General features: G+C 50.0%; 2 protein-coding genes across 4 annotated transcripts; one reads left to right on the top strand and one right to left on the bottom strand.

Moving 5' to 3' along the window:
• Positions 1-1,027: 1,027 nt before the first annotated feature.
• Positions 1,028-9,073, top strand: OVOL2 (ovo like zinc finger 2). The gene is made up of 5 exons (XM_068186629.1): positions 1,028-1,249; positions 1,399-1,631; positions 2,320-2,510; positions 4,694-4,883; positions 7,393-9,073. Exons 2-5 carry the CDS (start codon positions 1,532-1,534, stop codon positions 7,701-7,703), a joined length of 792 nt encoding a protein of 263 aa, XP_068042730.1. The 5' UTR covers positions 1,028-1,249; positions 1,399-1,531; the 3' UTR covers positions 7,704-9,073.
• An 886-nt stretch (positions 9,074-9,959) lies between these two features.
• On the bottom strand, positions 9,960-17,615 carry MGME1 (mitochondrial genome maintenance exonuclease 1). Of its 3 annotated transcripts, none has more exons than XM_068186627.1 (5): positions 17,585-17,615; positions 13,926-14,530; positions 13,047-13,269; positions 12,508-12,640; positions 9,960-11,324 (listed from the first exon to the last, which is right to left on the bottom strand). In XM_068186627.1, exons 2-5 carry the CDS (start codon positions 14,446-14,448, stop codon positions 11,166-11,168), a joined length of 1,038 nt encoding a protein of 345 aa, XP_068042728.1. In that variant the 5' UTR covers positions 14,449-14,530; positions 17,585-17,615; the 3' UTR covers positions 9,960-11,165. The 3 variants fall into 3 exon arrangements, with proteins under 3 accessions (XP_068042728.1, XP_068042729.1, XP_068042727.1); XM_068186628.1 differs by lacking the exon at positions 17,585-17,615 and adding an exon at positions 16,798-16,821; XM_068186626.1 differs by lacking the exon at positions 17,585-17,615 and adding an exon at positions 16,432-16,639.
• Between the last annotated feature and the right edge of the window lie 82 nt (positions 17,616-17,697).

The following is a 17,697-nucleotide window of genomic DNA, read 5'->3' on the forward strand; positions in this document are numbered from 1 at the left end:
GAGCAGGGGCAGCAGATAGGTGCTGGGACAGCCTGGTGGAAATCCAGGCTGCTGGAGGAGCTCTCTGGCAGCGCATCACCTGATGTGGGGCTGAGCTTTTGCCCTGGGGCTGCAGGAGGCTAACGGGGACACGGGCAGCCAGCAGAGCTCTGTCATCTGGCCGTGATATTTGAAGGCGTGTTCCTTTCAGAGGCTCCAGGTCCAGCCCCTGAAGTGAAATCCTGGCCCCAGTGAAACCGACGATGAAACTGCCATCGATTCCCCCGGTGTGCGCTCTGCCCCGTGGGAGGAAAGCTCTGCCAGAGAGGAGGCACTGCGTTTGAAAGGCCTCTCTCTGCCTTCGGGTGGGAAACAGCTCCTGCGCTCGCTCCGCAACTGCCCCGGCCCGGTGCCGTCTCTGCCGCAGGGATGAGCCAGGGGAGGGAGGCACCGAGTGCGTTTCCACTGCTTTTAATAAAAAAGCAGATTGAACAGGAGACGGGAGAAGGAATCCCTGAATGTTGTTAAACACCCAAGGCCACGCCAGGCGCGGGCTCTGCTCTGCTCGCAGACTTCTTGTGGGTTTTCTTCTGTTTCTTTTGCTTCCTTCCCCAATGCCCTAACCTCTTGTCTTTGTTTCATTTCCACTTTGGGAAGAGGGGGAAGACGACAAGAGGCAAATTAAAAAAAAAAAAAAAAAAAAAAAAAAGAGTGGGGAGAGAAAAGGCTGTGACACGTTTTGAACTTTAAATCAATGACTGAAAAAGAATAATTTTTTTCTTTTTTTTTTTTTTTTCTTTCTGAACAGAAGAAAAGCTAGTCATTAAGAAAAGTAATAAGAACTTTCTCTTCCTGCTGCTGCCCCGAGGACAGCTCGGCCTCTTTCCCGGCGCCTCGGCAAGTCTTCCCCTCGACAGGCAGTCCGGGGGGGGTCTCTGCTCAGCCCCCCGCGGGCGGCGGGAGCCGCACTCGCGAACGGGGAGCAACCGCGCCCCCTTTCCCGGCAGGGCATCCCGGTGCGGCGGCGGAGAGAGGGGCAGCGGGGCCGGCGCGGCGGGGGCTCCGCCGGCGGGCCGCGGGCAGGCGGCAGCGGCGGGGCTCCCTCCTCGGCTGGGTTTCTGGTTTGGTTTGGGTTTTGTTGGGTTTTTTTGGTTTTTGTTTTTTTTTTTTTTTTTTTTTTTTTTAATTTTCAGACGTTAAATTCTTTTGCAAACATTCATGCCTTAGGAAGGGCTGGAACAAAGCTCAGCTGCTCCAACCGGTCGGACAGGTAAGCAGACTTGTTGACACCGTTATGTTTGCAGCACGCATGCTCCTTCCCAAGTTTCCTGGTGCATTTTTCTATTCCACCTTATGAAACTTTCCTCCCCCCCACCCTCTCCCCTCTCCTCCCCTCCCCTTCCCCTCCCCGCGCCTCAGCGGCTCTGCCCGGTGCGTGCGGTCCCGCTCCCCCGGACGGCAGCGCAGCGCCCGCGCCCCGTCGGGCTGCGGGCGGGCGGCGGCGCTGAGCGGCCGCTCCGCTCCGTGCCCAGCCGTGCCCCCTGCCCGCGCCATGCCCAGAGCCTTCCTGGTGAAGCGCCGGAGCCCGCAGCCGGCGGTGCGCAGCTGGGATGGGCTGCCCGACGAGGAGAGAGCCGACACCTACATCCCAGGTACGGCGCCGGCGGCCGCCGCCCCGCGCCGGGCGCCGCCGGGGGCGCGCAGGGAGCGGGGTCCGCCTTCCGCGGAGGGGGCGGCTTGGGGAGGGGGCTCTGCCGGGCCGGGGGAGCCCCGAGGGGGCGGGCGGCGGCTTAGAGAGAGCTGTGCGAAACGCGGTGGAGGGGACACGGACAAGGCTCGGGGGAAAAGTCCCCGGGCGGCGGCAGGGGTGCCAGCCCCGCCGGGCCGTGCGCCCCCATGCCTGGCAGCGTCTCCCACCCCGGGGAGCCCCCGGGATGGCGGGGCTCCCCGGGGAGCGGATCTGGGGGGGAGTGTGTGTGTGTGTGTGTGTCCAGGAAGGTGGGAAACCTCGTTTGCATGAGAAAGGTGGCTGGGGGAGGAGAAGGAAGGACCCAGGGCGGGGGGGGGGGGGGGGGATGATGTACTTCTGGCCTCCCCCTCTCCTCCTCCTCCCGCTCCTCCTGCCCTTGCCCGGGGTATAACGGGAAGGCGGCGGAGCTGGCTTGTTTGAACTTTGGGACCGTTCGTGTTTGAGTTTCCGATTGCAGCGTGAGCCGGGGATCCTCCCCCGCCGCCAGCGGCCCGCCCGCAGGTTAAACACCGGGGCCCGCCGGCTCCCTCCCCTGCCCTGCCCGCGGCTCCGGGGTCCCCCCGCTTTATCGCATCCCCACCCCGTTGCAGGCGGGATCGGCTGCGTGCTGCTGGGCTATGAAGACAGCTGCAGCCTGGAGAGCAGCGGCAGCAGCGGGACCCGGGACGCCGAGCCCAGCGACCCCCCGACGCCCCAGCCTGCCCCCGGCGAGCTGGGCACGGGCGAGGGGATGCTGCTGGACCTGGCCGTCAAGCGCCCCATGGTCAGGTCAAAAATCAAGGTAACCGCCCACACCCCGACCATCTCTTCTCTGGCAATGGGGTGACCCCTGTTCAAGGTCAAGGCCTGGCTGCTGCCCGGGAATACCAAACCCTTGGGCTCTCTTTGCTAGTGGTGACAGCACCTGTCCTGCATACCGAGGTGGAGGCCTGCGAGAGCAGCCGGCTGTAGGATGGCAGCGGCAGGGAAAGCCTCGTAAGCGATGTGCCATAATCTTCCAGTGCCCTTTGCCTTCTCTTATCCTTGCCTGGGATGTGCTGCCCCTGACCTGTTTGGCTCAGGTCCTGCAGGAGCTCTGAACCCAGCCAGGAAGGACCAGCCCTGGCAGCGAGGAGTCATGCCCCATGGTGCGTGGGTGGATCTTGTTCCTTAGCGTGGGGCCTCCTTAGAAGCTGCCTTCTAGGTTGTACTCAAGCCTTCACCAAGAGGGGCTGGCGTGACCCTTCAGGCTGCCCACCTCCCACCACGAGCTGTCAAGAAAGCAGCTAAACGTTCTCCTCCATAGCTGTGAAGGACCATTGCGACCTGCGGGCTTGGGTGAAATGAAGCAGTCGTCTGTCCACTGGCTGTGCTGAGGAGCCTCTGTGCTGCAAGGGCAGGAGCTCTGGCTGCCTGGCTGCTCCCTGGGCAGAGCCAGCAGAGCAGCGCAGTGATTTCCCTCCCAAAGGCTGAGAAGGCAAATTGCTCACGGTGCCTCAGGTCCTCGTGGTACCTGAGAATTCAACACCGAGCGAGCTCCCGAACAGCGCCGCGTCTCTCTCTGAGCATCCAGGGTCCGCTGAGCAGAGGTAGAGCCGGGCCACCCCAGCGCTAGGCAGAAGGAGATGTGTTGACCACTGCTAGTTAACACCTCGTTAAACCCTGGCTGCTGTTTTGCTGGATGGAGCAGTAGAAATTAGCATTGTCTGTGCGGGGCTGACAGCTTTTCAGTCACCGTGTTCTGAAGTCTCATGATTAAATTTCACCCCGGTTATATGCAGCTGCTTGAGGTGGAGTCATAGCCCTGTTGCCCAACAGATTCTTCCCAGATGGCTCCCCCTCCAGTTTCACACCTCGTGGTTTCACAGCTGCCGATTTTTTCTAATCTTTCTTTGCAGTGTTGAGTAGCGTAGCTTCAGTAGTAAGCAGAGGAGGAGAACCGGGATAAATAACTGGCTCTTCAGGAAAAAGAAACCCCAGACGTATTCCTGTCTTTGTGAAAAGCCCGCCCTGCTGCTGTTTGACTTTAACCTACTTTGTATAATTTAACCTGGGCTATTTGTGACTGTCACGGCAAAACCTCGTTTCAGCAGAGCTGGGTTTTTCAGCCGATGGATGTGTGCACGTGGTCCTGTCTGCTCTGCTGGCCTTCCCTCATCCCTGGCGTCTAACGGGGGCATGTCCGTGTGTTCCACCAGGAATAATTAAACCAGCAGCGCAGTATTTACATTTTCCAGACATTAACCCTTCTCTCTGAGGAAAGATCTTCCCAGGAGCTGAATCATCAGTGTCTCCTCTAGTCATGTCATGGTGTTGGCACAATGCTTTTGGTGCTAGGAGTGGGAATGAGATTACCCCCTAATGTGACTTTGCTGTTAATTAAGGAGCCGGGGACACCAACGGGGCAAGATTAGGGCCATTGTTTCAGACTCTGCTGAGTCAGCACAACGTGCCTTGGGTTTATCTCTCCAAAACCGCCTTTTTTATCACTGCTGGCTGGTTTTTGAGGGACCCAGGGCAGTTGGAGGCGTGACTATTGAAGGCAGCACATAAAACAGCTCCCTGGCACCAGAGAGGACTTCCCTTGTCCTTCCAGGATTTCAGCTGAGAGCAGGGGCAAGCACACGAGTGGTCCCACAGAGAGGTGCTCATAGCCTAAGCCCTTGTGTTCACCCATGTAGCAGGATAAGGGTTGCTACCCCTGGAAGGATACCACTTCACAGAATTTGTTTTAACCCCTGAATCCAAGCTGGCCAGTGATACCTCAGTCCCAAACTGTGCACATGAAGCCCCCCACTTGAGTGCAAGGAGAGCGTGAAGGTTTCACCCAGCAGGAAAATCTTGAATGCTTTCACTTGTAATTTTTAATATATCCCCCCCTTTTTTTTTTTTTAATTTTTAATGCCACAATAAGCCCTGCTTGTTTTGCTTTATTTTTTCTGTTGGTTCATCCCAATGCTCACAAAGTCCTCTCCCACTCCTCAGTTCACCACTGGCACCTGCAACGATGCTGCCCTGCATAGCTGCGAGCTGTGTGGCAAAGGCTTTCGCCTGCAGAGGATGCTCAACCGTCACATCAAGTGCCACAGCCAGGTGAAGAGACACTTGTGCACCTTCTGTGGAAAAGGCTTCAACGACACCTTTGATCTGAAAAGGCATGTCCGGACCCATACTGGTGAGAATGCCTTCCCTGGGGACCCGCGGGAGGCTCGGGGAGAAGGGGTGGGGTGGAGCAAGGACAAAGAGAGGGTGGGGGTATCCTGGCAAGATCATAGCACGGAGCCCTGGTTAACAACATTTGCCAAAAATAGTGGGGAAGCAGAGAAAAGGGGAGGACGTGCCTGCGGACAGAGAAAAGTCCTGGGAATGATGAAATCTGAGGAGAACTACTGCACCCCGTGGGAAGCCGTGAGGGTGCAGGACCTGCCGTCCACAGCTCGAGCAGCCACAGCGCCGTGCTGCCATGCCGGGGGCAGCGAGGCTGGCATTACCCCCAGGAAAAGCTGCCTGGGACAAGCACCCGGGACAGCAAGTCCCTGCAGTCATCCGTGTGCAGCGGGGAGGGCAGGCAGGGGCTCCATGAAAACGCTTTGCCCTCTAGAGGCAGCGAGCAGCAGCTTCCTGGGGATTTTGCTGTTGAGAGCCTTCCCGGCTGATTGCTGTGCAGGATGGGATTCTGCCTTGATTTTGGAAATGCCTGGAGGAAGCAGGGTGTGGTTCGTGCTGTGCCTCCCCCAGGCTGGAGGATGTGCTCTCTGCTGTGGGGCCAGTTCCTGAGTCCGTCCCAAATCGCAGTGGTTGTGTTTCTGTTGCCTCAAATCCAGCTCACTTTTCCCAGAAGTTCTTACCCCAGCCTGGAGCAGGGAGAAGGCTGCCAGTTTGATTGGCTTTTTTTGGGTTTTTGGTTTGGTTTGGTTTGGTTTGGTTTGGACAATGCTTCCTGGTGGGCCATTTGACTTTGCACTGTTGGGCACCCAGAAGGTGCATGTTCCACATCTCCCAGGCACATCCCATCTTTCCAGATGTGTGCAGATGCTCTGCAGAGCCCCATTAACCAGGTGAACTGCTAGAAGTGACACAAGGATGTTGGTAGGCAGGAGCTGTTTCTTAGTAGTAGAGCCCCCACAACCAATGCCACCTGTCTGGATGGGAAAGCATTGCCTGGAGCCAATGTTTTGGGCTGTTTGAGTTTGTTTGCAAAGCTTTCATGTGGGAAAGAGAGCTGCCACTGGGGCATGGCTGGAGTGTGGAGTCAGTGCTTCCAAAGGAAGTGATTTTTCAAGCTGTCCCCTCATCAGAGAGTCAGAAAATAAACCCAAGAGGGTCTCCGGTCAGAATAATTTGAAATGATTCCTAAATGATTTTAAATTATTCCTAAGTGATGAAGAGGTTCCCACTGCCCTTTCTGTGCTTGTGTTCCTGCCTCTGGAGTGTTGGAGCAGGCACCAAGGATGCTGGAGGTTTAAATTGCCTTCAAATGAGCACGAAACTGCTTTTGTGTGTGAATTCTGATGAAGGTTTGGGCTTTCTCTCCAACTCCAGTTTAATGGAAATGAAGCAATTTCACAGCAGCAGGTATTAGGAAACTTCTTTCTTGGTAGTTTAATCTAGTGCACTGGGATAACCTCTTTTAACTAAACAAAAATGCAGTTGAGATGCTGCTTGTTGGAACTTCTAATTGGCTTGGATTTCTGGTAGATAGATCAGGTCCTGACTGGTTACTTAATGCAATCACAAAATTACAACTGCCTGAACAGACCAATCTGGTTTACCCATTTCTGCCTGGCTCACCATTGGTCTGATCTTCCAGGTTCCACCTGCCCTGGGGAAAAGAGGGGGTTAGGTGACTCCTTATATCAGTTTTAAGGGTGGTCTTTGCTTGGAAACTTACTGATCCAGTCTAGTAAGCAGAATTCCTGCTGGTTTAAGTTCTTTCAAGTGTTGCTAAACCCTCAGCTCTTTAAGCACTGGGGGAGTTGTTGTTAAATCAGTGTTGATTGGTGGTAAAATTGATTTTTGTGGTGTTGGTTGTCTGGGCTTTCAAATCACAAGCCAGTTTCTTTTCCTTCTTCTGGAAACACACAGAGTTATTTCTTTCATCTTCCTGCACTTCTCTAGAATTTGTAATCTCAGTCATCAAAACTGTATTGTATGAAAGGGCTCTCGCTCCTTTGAAGCACTTGGGATTGCTGGACATTCACTGCTGCTCACTGAAGCCTCATTAAACCAAAAGAGAAAAATGAAAATCTTACCAAGACAGAAGTTTTCATTCATTGTAAAAGCTGAAACTGATAGTTTTACCTAATCACAGGATTTCAAATAGTCAGGGGGCTAAAATAAGTTTTGCAGGAGTTGATAATGGCTGCCTTAGGACCAAACCACTGACTTTAGGATAACATTCCTGGGTTTTCTATGCCTAAATATATCAACCCATTCCTGAAAACCCATAGCCTGAAAGGAGGATGTTTCATTTAGAGAGGCAGCTCCTCTGGCTGCTGGATACCATCTCAGCAGCTGATGTGCCAGAGCCTTGCTCTTGGCTGGCTGTAGGAAACAAGACACAGGTGACACCACAGGTGACATGACACCAAAGGTGACACCACAGGTGACACCACAGGTGACACCACACAACAGGTGACACCACAGGTGACACCACAGGTAACGGCTGTGTTTCCCCGCCGCAGGCATTCGTCCTTACAAGTGCGAGGTTTGCAACAAGGCCTTCACGCAGCGCTGCTCGCTGGAGTCGCACCTGAAGAAGATCCACGGCGTGCAGCAGCAGTACGCCTACAAGCAGAGGAGGGACAAGCTGTACGTGTGCGAGGACTGCGGCTACACGGGCCCCACGCAGGAGGACCTGTACCTGCACGTCAGCGGCGTCCACCCCGGCAGCGCCTTCCTGAAGAAAACCTCCAAAAAACTCGCAGCTGTTCTGCAAACCAAACTCAGCCCCGTCCTGCAGAGGAACTCCAAAGAGGACGGCAAGGACGAGTGACACGGGGGCTCGCGGCGCTCGGCAGGAATGAAGTTTACATGTAGGACTACGTATATTATTTTTTTAAGAACAGTTTTGAAAGAAACACCTGAAATTAAAGGGATGCTTTTGTTAACGGGACTCTCTCGATGCTGGTAAAACCTCGGCTTGACAGAAATATTCCCATTTGTGATGGAAACATCAGACTTTTTTTTTTATCTGGCCAATAAAAACGGAATGCTTGCAAAGGCTGTCACCTCTCGGATGGAGTATTTACTGCACTGACGTTTGGGCAACCTGTTTTCTGTTTCAGCTCTGCCACAGGTCTGAACACCCCTGACAAATGAGTTCACCTTTCCCCAGTGTATTGTAAAGCATTTCCCCAGTATTTTGTAAAGTTAATAACTGCTACCTCCCATGCAAATTACTTATGAGAGGTTTGGGTGAAAAGTGTTGGGTAAGAGCCTACTGGAGCACAGTTCTGTGCAACATTAATTGAAGTGCCTAAAGAACAGGAGTGCGTTGTATCAGCAAATGAGTTACAAAGTGCAAATACCCTCAGCTCTGCCCCCTGTGCAGTCTGCTAACAATTTATGCAAGTGTGATCCAAGGTGAGTTGAAACTCTTCCCAAAGGATGCAGAACGTTTTCTTCCCAAAGTTTCTCTACTAGCAAATGACATTATTCTGGGGCAGACCTTTGGTTGTGTCTTAAGTACTTGAAGCCATGAACTCACTTTTATCATGTTGATATGCAAGTGAAATCTTAGCTCTGATGTTCCTGGACTTGCCGTGCTCACTTTGAGGATTATTACATCCTTTTAACATACACTTATAGCAACCCAGAAACCAAAGAAAGCACTGTAATGACTTGAAAATAAGTATTTTCTGTCATGATGAAATGCAATTTGGTGCATATTTTATGGTGTGTGTGTTTGGTTTTTTTTTTTTCTCTTTTATATTCAAGTGCTGTTCACTAATACAACAATGCAGTGGAAAGGGGAACTGAGCCTGTGTCTGCTTCAGGAGATCAGTGCAAAACTGCAGGCACCAACCTGGCTGCTCCTCTGTGACCACTCCAAGTGTAGAAGGCTCCTCCCACCTAAAATACCAAGTCAGGCTTAGCCAGGACTTCCACAGTCATTGCTGCTGAAATGAGACATTTCGAGCAACTTTACAAGAATTGTAAAAAAGTCTTTTCAACTTGCTTCAGTTTTGTGCAGGCACCTGCTTGGGTTTTTGTGGGGAAAAGATTCTAGGGGTCTTAAAGCATGCTTAAGGATATTAATGCTTTATTGAGCACACCTGTTGGTGCTTGAGACCTTGAAAATGAGGATAATAAAGTGATGCTATTGTGTTAAGAACAAACTTATCCTATATAGCAGGAAAGTTTGTCATATACTTTAATAAATGGGAAGTTGCTGGGGAAAAAAAAGCATCTGAGGTAAATTAGAAGCTCCTGACTTTGCAGAAAGCTAAAGCTTGTACACCGACCCCCAGGTCTCGTAACTGAGCAGTGTAAAGGGAAGGTTGCTCACTGCAAGGGGATTAATGTTCACCTGACTGCACAGGATTTGCGAGCACAGCTCTGCTGAAACCTCAGCCCTTCCCCTGGCACAGCAGAGCTGGGGCTGAAACCCCTCCTCTCCAGCCAGAGACATGTTTTGTGGGTGTACCTGTGTGCACGGGTTGGTTTTTTATCCCTCCTGCACCACGTGTTGCTTTTGCTCTCCCTCCAGTGCCACTGCCACAGCACATCCCTGCTGACAGAACCACAGGCACAGTGAGGTGGGCACAGAAAGGATTCACAACAAATGAGAAAGGGAGCAGGTGGCAGGCCACAGGGAAAAAGCCATCCTGGATGGAGAGCAAAGCCCCGGGAAGCTGGACGTCAGAGCTGAAGCAACTGCCCTGGCTGCCCAGCAGGTTTTTCTGCAGAGGACAGACAGCCTATAGCAGTGCCCTGGGCACAACACTTTAACAGTCTGGCAACTCAATTGAAACTGGTCACAAAGAGTGCTTGGGTTTGTGTGACACTGGCGACAGCCACCTGCCACTCCTGTTACAGGACAAACCAGCTTGTGCTGCTCCAGAACTGCTCCACAGCTCAGCCAGGGATGCCCAAGGCAGCAGCCAGGCTTTCAGAAGTGCCAGACACGAGTGACTCCCACCGCTGCTGTCTTTTGAAGGCCGTCTGCCTCCTCCTGGCTCTCCGAGGTACAGACTCAGCTGGGACTTAGGTTTACAAAGTGGCTTTGCTGGCAGCCGTCCTCAGGCATGGGGTTCTGGCTGATTTTCTGGAAGCTTAGGGGTTGGATATAATTTTATTTGTAAACTGCAGTGTTATTGTGAAAACTCACACATACAATTCATAGAAGACAAAGAGAATGAGGAAAAAGGTTTTCCAGAGCAATACTGCCTGACATGATCAAGGCTTATTCTCTGCTTTACAGACTTGATTTTATATGCTTCAAAAGTAAAAGTTCTGTTTCAAAACATTTATTCACAACCTTATTTGGAAAAAAAAAACCCAAAGAACAAAGAGAAACCCATAAAAAACAGCCCCCAAAACCTAACCAGCAGTTCTTCACCGCTCAGAAGGCCCTGCTTCACAGCCGCAGGCCTGCTTTGACAGAGAAACTCACTCACGTAGCAATGGGGATCGTTCTTGGGGTGGGCTCCTTGTTGGCTCAGACCACAGCAGAGTCAGGAGAGCTCAAGGCAGTGGCAGCAGAGCTCCCAAGCCAAGGCACACAGCCCATCTCACAGTGCTTTTCTGTGAGCTGGGTGTTAAAACACCTGCAGGAGGAGCCACTAGCAGCAGCCAACATTCCCACCTCTCAGAACACTCACTGGAAATTTCTGGGAGTGTTGGCTCCAATTCTGCTCCTCTCTTGCTGAGCCACTTCTGCTAAGTGGCCACTTTGCTGTACTATTCTAAGTAAGAACTAATGAGGACTTCAATTATAACTCTCAGCACAGGTTTTCCAGTCGTAGCTATAAGAAAAACCACAAATAATAACAAGCCTGATGATGGCATGAGCAAGAACTGACTGAAACCCAGTCTACTATATCCATTTCTCTATCATTTGCATTTCTCTCAGCTCATACATCGTATATGTTGTTTTGCTTCAGTTCACCAACTTCATTTTTAAAGACTTAGTTCTGCAACATTTTTTCCCCTCAAAAATCACAAATGAAAGGTGATTTGATCAAGCAGTTTTTACTTGATAGTAGAAACTTTTCTATCAACCCCAGGCTGTATAAACTGTGTGGGATAAAAAAGAGAGGCCAACTAAGTTGGGTTTTTTCTGCCTGGACCAGAGGTCACCTACAGTATGAAGAAATAGATATTCCCCATTTGAAAGTTACTTGCCTTTTTGGGAGGGGAGAGAGGGGAGCTAGTAAGAAATTGGCCAAAGTTACTCAAAAAAGAACATGAAAGTGGTACATTTAAACAAAAGGTTCTTCCTTTGTCTCTGTGCTCAGGCCACTCGTGCTTTGTGTGGGTCAGTTTTGTCCATGTACTCCTCCAGGCGCAAGAGCCACTTACTCCAGTAGTGAGAGCACAGGTCAGGATCCATGAAATGCGGATGTGCCGGAGAGCCGTCCTTGTAGGCAACCACAACGAGCCCACAGCGAACCTGCGGCACAAACAGGGCTGTCACAAACCCGACACTTGTGTGCAACCCTAAGAGCTGAACCTCACAAAAACACCTTCCGAACGTACACATCTCACATAAGAATGAAAAGGGAAAACAGCTTACTGTAAAACACTTGGAGACTTAACATTCAAATGCTCCAAAAACCCCGAGCCCAAAGCTCTGAGTAACTCCAGTGAAAACCAGGGGACATGAACTCTGAGCATGAGTGATATTTAAACCCTGCAGGTGCCAGGAAAATTGCCAGAGACTGAGGAGTTTTTGCTTGGGGCCATACAACCAGACTGATGCCACCCTCCAGCTTCAGTCTGGATAGAAATGGTTACTTAGGGTATGTTCTGACATCTTTCGTAGCTGACAAATCCCAAATCCCAAACAGCCACTGGCAGTGGTGGACAGGAAGCTACTAGCAGAATTCCAGCCCATATTTCACTCCGTAAGGATCATGTCTGTGGACTGCTTGTGTTCACTGACCTTTACAGTATCCTAGAAAGTCATTTGCACAACATACAAATTAACCTGCTCTCTTCTGCTTCTTATTTTTCCCGTTCAATACCCGTACTGAGGTAAAAATCCTTCGGGCCAAGCAGGCAGGCTAGAATTGCTTTTGGAGTCTTTAAAAACAGTATTCCACAGTCTTCTGATGAATCTGATGAAGTGATTCCCAACACACTGCTTTTCCCTGAGGGAACACAGTACAGCTTCCAGACACCAAGTGCATCACTTAGTCCCTCATTTGCTAGTGGGACACAGCAAGGCAGGATCAGGCAAGACCCTCCCATACCATTTTCTTGTTTGCAGGTTCTTTTGCTTTATTTCCTCTCCGGCCCTTTCCTACTCTTGACACAAGCCAAAACCACACAAGACAGAGCACAGGGGATTGCCCAGGTGCCAAGTCCCTGGGAGTTCATCTGAGCATCTCTTGGTCCCACTGAGCACTTCCTTAAAACCACTGAAAATTCACTACTGGCAACCAAGGGCAGCAGGATTAACAGGAGTAATGGAATTATTTCACAGTATGACATCTTAACCTGATCTCAGATTGGGCTCTCTTGTTACAAATCCTACCAACACTTCCACAATGGGCAGCAGGTTCTAAAGACAGGAAGAAATGAAGATCACATAGGCATTGCTGCTTCTCTTGGCATGCAGCAGGCCTACTGACCTGGAAGTCATAATTGGCATCATGATTTATGGCTCCAATATATGCAGCAATCTGTAATGGGTTGTCATAAGTATTCTGCAGAAATGGCTTTGGCTTCTCGGAAGTTTTCCAGTCGATCACACACAGTTGGCCCCTGCACAAGAGAACAAGACAGGACAATGGTTTAAACTTAAGTTTAGTCACAAGTAAGAAATAAGGGAGCACATAAAGACTTTTCACACCCAGCCTGTTTTCCCCTGATTGCTCATTATTGTGACTAAACAAGTCTCTTTCACACAGGCAGTTTAGTTCCTAAAAAACAAACTAAAACTAACTCAAACCTGCCGCAGTCCCTGGAAAATGCTGACAATTGCTTAAACCTGTCCCTTCTCCAGTAGGGAAGTCCCCACCAGCAAAAACAGCACTTCTGCCATGAGGATCATCCAGGGGAGCTCCTCCAGCCTGCCAGTCCTAGAGATCTGTCCAGCTTCCCCCAGGCACTCAATCACACACTCCTCCACGGCACCGCAGGACAGGAGTTTTAGGGAAGGGCACCTCACCGATACTTGGCCACGCAGTCGACCAGGCCCAGGTACTGCAGGGTCCCATGGTGAACTCCACTTTCCAGAGCCTTCACCTCGCTGATGTCTTCCAAGACATGTCCCACACTGGATAGGTAGCCAGCCACGACATCATCTTCACCCTGGTCCCTAGCTGCTGTCTCTTCAGACAGGAATATTGATTCCAAAGCTGAATGGAAGAGCTCTCCTTGGAGAAAAAGATCTAAGAAAAATGGGAAAACCCCCTCACATTTTAGACACTACTTTAGATTTGCATCCTACATATTCCACAATGTAGCTCTTAAACCAGTCCGGGCTTTTGTACTGAAAGTTTGAGGGTGTGGGGAGAAGGGAAAGAAACAGAAAATAAATTGTCAATAGTGAAATTGACACTTCCTTTACATTTTTAGTCTCACTGCTTACTCATACATACACTGGATAAACCAAACAGTTACTGAAAAACCTCACCATAAACAGCAGGACACATTGGCTTTTAAACACTCAGGACTGTATGAGTTCAAAATGCCTATTTCCATCTTGTTACAAAGTAGCTTTGCAACTGCAAAGAGGCTCAGTAACATCATCTGAAAAATACCTACTTCTAAATAGATACTGGCAAACCAAGAACTAAAGGAAAGTCAGACAGGATTGTGCAAGTATGCCTACAGTCTGACTCTGATTTTCCACAAATTTATAAATCCATTTTAGTGGTCCCAGAACAAAGACCAGAGCTTAGGCTCATTGGTAGCAGGTACACTCACAACAGGCTCTCATGAAATGGAAACAACTTCATGGATTTCCAAACCACTTGGCCCATCGTACCTGCCAGCAATCCAAACTACTGCTTCTACTCTACAATCACACTGTGGCTAGACTTACTTTTGGTATACTCTTCAAATCCCTCTTTTCCAAGCTCCTCTATCATTTTCTGCTTCCATCTTTCCAGATAGAAGACTTGCTGTGGAGAGAGGGTTTGTTGAAGGATGCGGGTAACACTGGGCATCTTCGTTCTTTGTAACCCGATTTTCATGGGGACGTTTGAATCTCTGCTGACAGGAAGAATTCTCTTGCTGGGGTTTATTAAAGGAACCCAATTCTTGGGAGTTTTTGTCCCAGCTTTAACTGGAGGTGTGTGCTTAGCTGGTGGCCCATATAACAAATTGTCTTCCTCAAGTATTGTCTCTGGTGTTTGGGCGCTGGTTTTGTATGATGTAACAGAGTGGACCAAGTTCTTGTATTTTTCTTGGTCAACTTGTTCATAGCTGTTTCCTTTTTTCTTTTTGCTATAGACACATGCAGAGGTAGACACACACGTGTATGGGAACTGCTTTTGGCAAAATGGTATTTGAAAAAGCACTTCCAGGCTCCCCGGTTTCCTGGACAGGATCTGTAGGAATTGCATCCTGACAAGAAGTGTTTGTGAGCAGTTAGAGTTTTCTTCCTTCTGTCAGAAACAGTCTGTGTGTTACCATATTTTTTTCCTCCTGTGGAAAAAGAAATTTCTGATTTACATAGTCATAACACTCTGCCACTCTCCTATTCTTGCCCTTTGCCAAACAAAGAATTGCTATGACCAAAGTGTCTTCATTTACCTTTTATCACCTTTATTCTTCAGATAAATAAGATAAAAAAACAATGAGCGAGGAGAATAGGAAACGCTCCTGAAAGGAACAGCTGCAGGCCCGCCAAATCTGACATCTGAAACACTTGAAGATTTGTTGCAAGTAGCTAAAGTTGCATCACAGGACATCCCTACAGCAACAGGATCAGAACTGCCATGGAAGTAGGCACAGAAACCAGATCTGCCATGAACAACCCCCAAAAGAGGGAGGGGGAAATAAAAGCTACACAGAGGACATTGAAGCAAATCCATTGCTGTGAGGTATTAAAACTCTTAAGCTTATAGAGAATGACCAACTTCAGGGGATTGTGGGGACAAGGCACCTTATAGGGTATCAGCTCACGATTTTCTTTTGTATCCCTAAACAGACAGCAGCAGTAAATACAGTTGTGGGACTTGAAGTTAGAAAAGGCAAAGAGAAACCAGATGCACTGCAAATATTTTCAGGTTCAAAGAAATTTGTTTAAAGTTCAGAATAAAATATAAATGTATTTTTCCAAACCAGGTTTCAAACATAGCTGTGCTCAAAGACACAAAATTTAAAAGCAAGAACAGCATACGAGCAATACCATTCTCAGCACACCTTCCAGAGCTGTACTGAAGCCCTAGGAAGTTTTTGGCACACGGATAAAATGTAACACTTCCACAGTGGCATTTCCCATGCAGAATTGAGGCCCTAGTCTCCTGCTGGAGTAACCAGTTTACCATCCCAAAGCTGCCTCTACCCGCTGCAAAGCCAGAACCACTGCTCGCTGCTGGCCAACAGCAGCACTGTGCTCCTGCCAACCCTTCCACGCTGCTCTCCTCCCTCCCCACGCCCCTCACACAGCACCTCCCACACTGCCCGAGCCCTGGGCACCGCGGCAAACAAAAGCACGGGCAGCTACTCTGTGTGGGCACATCCCACAGCTGCAGTGGCCCCAGTGTGGGGGTGAGCATCTGGCACACACACCACTTCCCAAAAATGGGGCAGCTGATTAGAACAAGGCTCGCAGCAGCAGGGACACCTTGGACTTGGGATCCACGAGTATTGACCTTCATCAGTGCAGAAAAATTAATCCCCTCTCTCCTGGGGCTTACCTCTAACCAGAGGTGCCAGAGCTGGGATTTAAAATAAAAGAGGAAACATATATTCTTATTCCTGTGTGACAGTATCCAAGCTTGTGGATTCCCAGGCTGCTGTTGGATGATTATTAACAGGCTCATTAATGGTCACTGTGGACATGCACTAATCAGAAGAGAGCAAATGTTGGGCCCGTGGCTGTGGCTTTGTTACGTAAAGCCGCAGCACAAAAGAAAAAGTGTACTCCAGCTTTGTGCCACTGGAGGAAGCAAGAGGATGCCTGATTCAGCATAAATTCACTGGTAGTAAGCTGCTCCCTCAGCACTTTCCAAGGAATAAATTTACACCAGGTCAGTGTTTGAATCATGGAGCTATTGAGATATGGAATATTACGAGCTCCAGAGTTAAGTTTAGTGCAACACGGTGCTTCAGTGACTTGCATGAGTTTTGATTCAGCAGCCTTTGTTGTGCTGGGGAATACACCTGTGGACTTTCCAGCACTTGTGGAAATGTCTGTGCAGTGTATGAACCAAACCACCAGGGAAGGCAGAGTTTGCCAGCTGCTGTCCTGTTTTTTGTTTTACAAAAGGAAAGAGGTTCTAGGATTGCTAAGAAATGAGGAACCCTTGTGCCCTGCTGAATAAAGAACCATGTGCTTTCCAATAAATCACTAAAGTGGCATTTCTGTGCAGATAACTTACAAGAAAGAAATGGAGTGGTCGGGATCTACTCTTGTACACAAAGAACAGAATTTAATGGAGATTTCCCTCTGGGGAAGTGTCTCCCTTCTCTCTGAAAGCATTAGTGGTTGAAAACTGGCAGAATTGCTTCAAGTGTTGCATGCATGATGAGCCACAATGGAGAACTGAAAAAAAATTAAAATAACTTGGAGCTAAAAAAAACAACCCAAGACAACTTTACTTTCCCCAGCAAGTTGACTTTGCAGCTCCAACAGTACCTGAGCTAACACAACTGGGGAAATTTTTTTCCAGTATAGGAATGAGTGGCTTAACTGAAGGAAATAGAAAGGATTTCTTAAGGAAAAGTTCACATCTATAAAAACCTACCTCCAGCTGCGTTTTTGCATCATAACCAGTATGGCTTTTTCTCTACAGAAACCTATCCAGCTAAAAAACAAACAAACAAACAAAAAAAAAAGCACAGGTTTATTTCAGAGATAACAAAAAAGAGCACTCCTAAACACACCTACAGACCTGTTGCCCCTTGTCCCTAATTTGAGCAGAACAAATCCACTGATGAAGGTATGAGTTCCCTGCCGTTTTCAAAACACATTATTGAACCTATCCAGGTTAAAAATACACCTCTCTCTTTTGGATGTTTAGGGCACAAAGAGAGACAACTCAGCAAGCCCGTTTAAAGCACAAGCCCAGAGGTGTGAGCTTTAGTTCAGGGTAACCAGGCTTCAGTTCCCAGTTCGAGCTTCACTCCCAGATCAGCACTGGGAATGGAATTAGTGGGGAACAGGGCTGTAACATGCAGTCAGCGCTTTTTGCCATCTGTGAAAGAGCTGGGCCAACACCAGTGACCACCAAGTGCCCTCAGGAAAATAAACTTTCTGCGTGTGCCTGAAAATTCCAGTGGCGGACAGCCCTCCCTTGGGCAGAGGGGGATAAACCACTGCGGACAAGAAGCCCCGCCGGACGCGGGCACGCCCAGCCACGGCAGCCCGGCCGTGCGGCCCGCTCGCTAATGACCCCGGGGGCAGTGTGGGCCAGGGCAGCACCGGCACCCTCCCCTCCCCTCCTCTCCTGTCCCCTCCTCTCCTCTCCTGTCCGCTTGCCCTCCCCTGGCCTCCCCTCGCCCTGGGCCCTCAGACCCGCGGCTCCGCGTTACCTCAGCCGCGCTTCCCGCCACCGCCACGGGCCCAGCGCGCAGGCGCGCCCCGCCCGCCGCCTCTGCCGCGCCCACCGCGCATGCGCCGCCCGCTGCCTCATGGGACTTGTAGT

Source organism: Anomalospiza imberbis, chromosome 3 (assembly GCF_031753505.1).
Source record: "Anomalospiza imberbis isolate Cuckoo-Finch-1a 21T00152 chromosome 3, ASM3175350v1, whole genome shotgun sequence".
Taxonomy (NCBI): Eukaryota; Metazoa; Chordata; class Aves; order Passeriformes; family Viduidae; genus Anomalospiza; species Anomalospiza imberbis.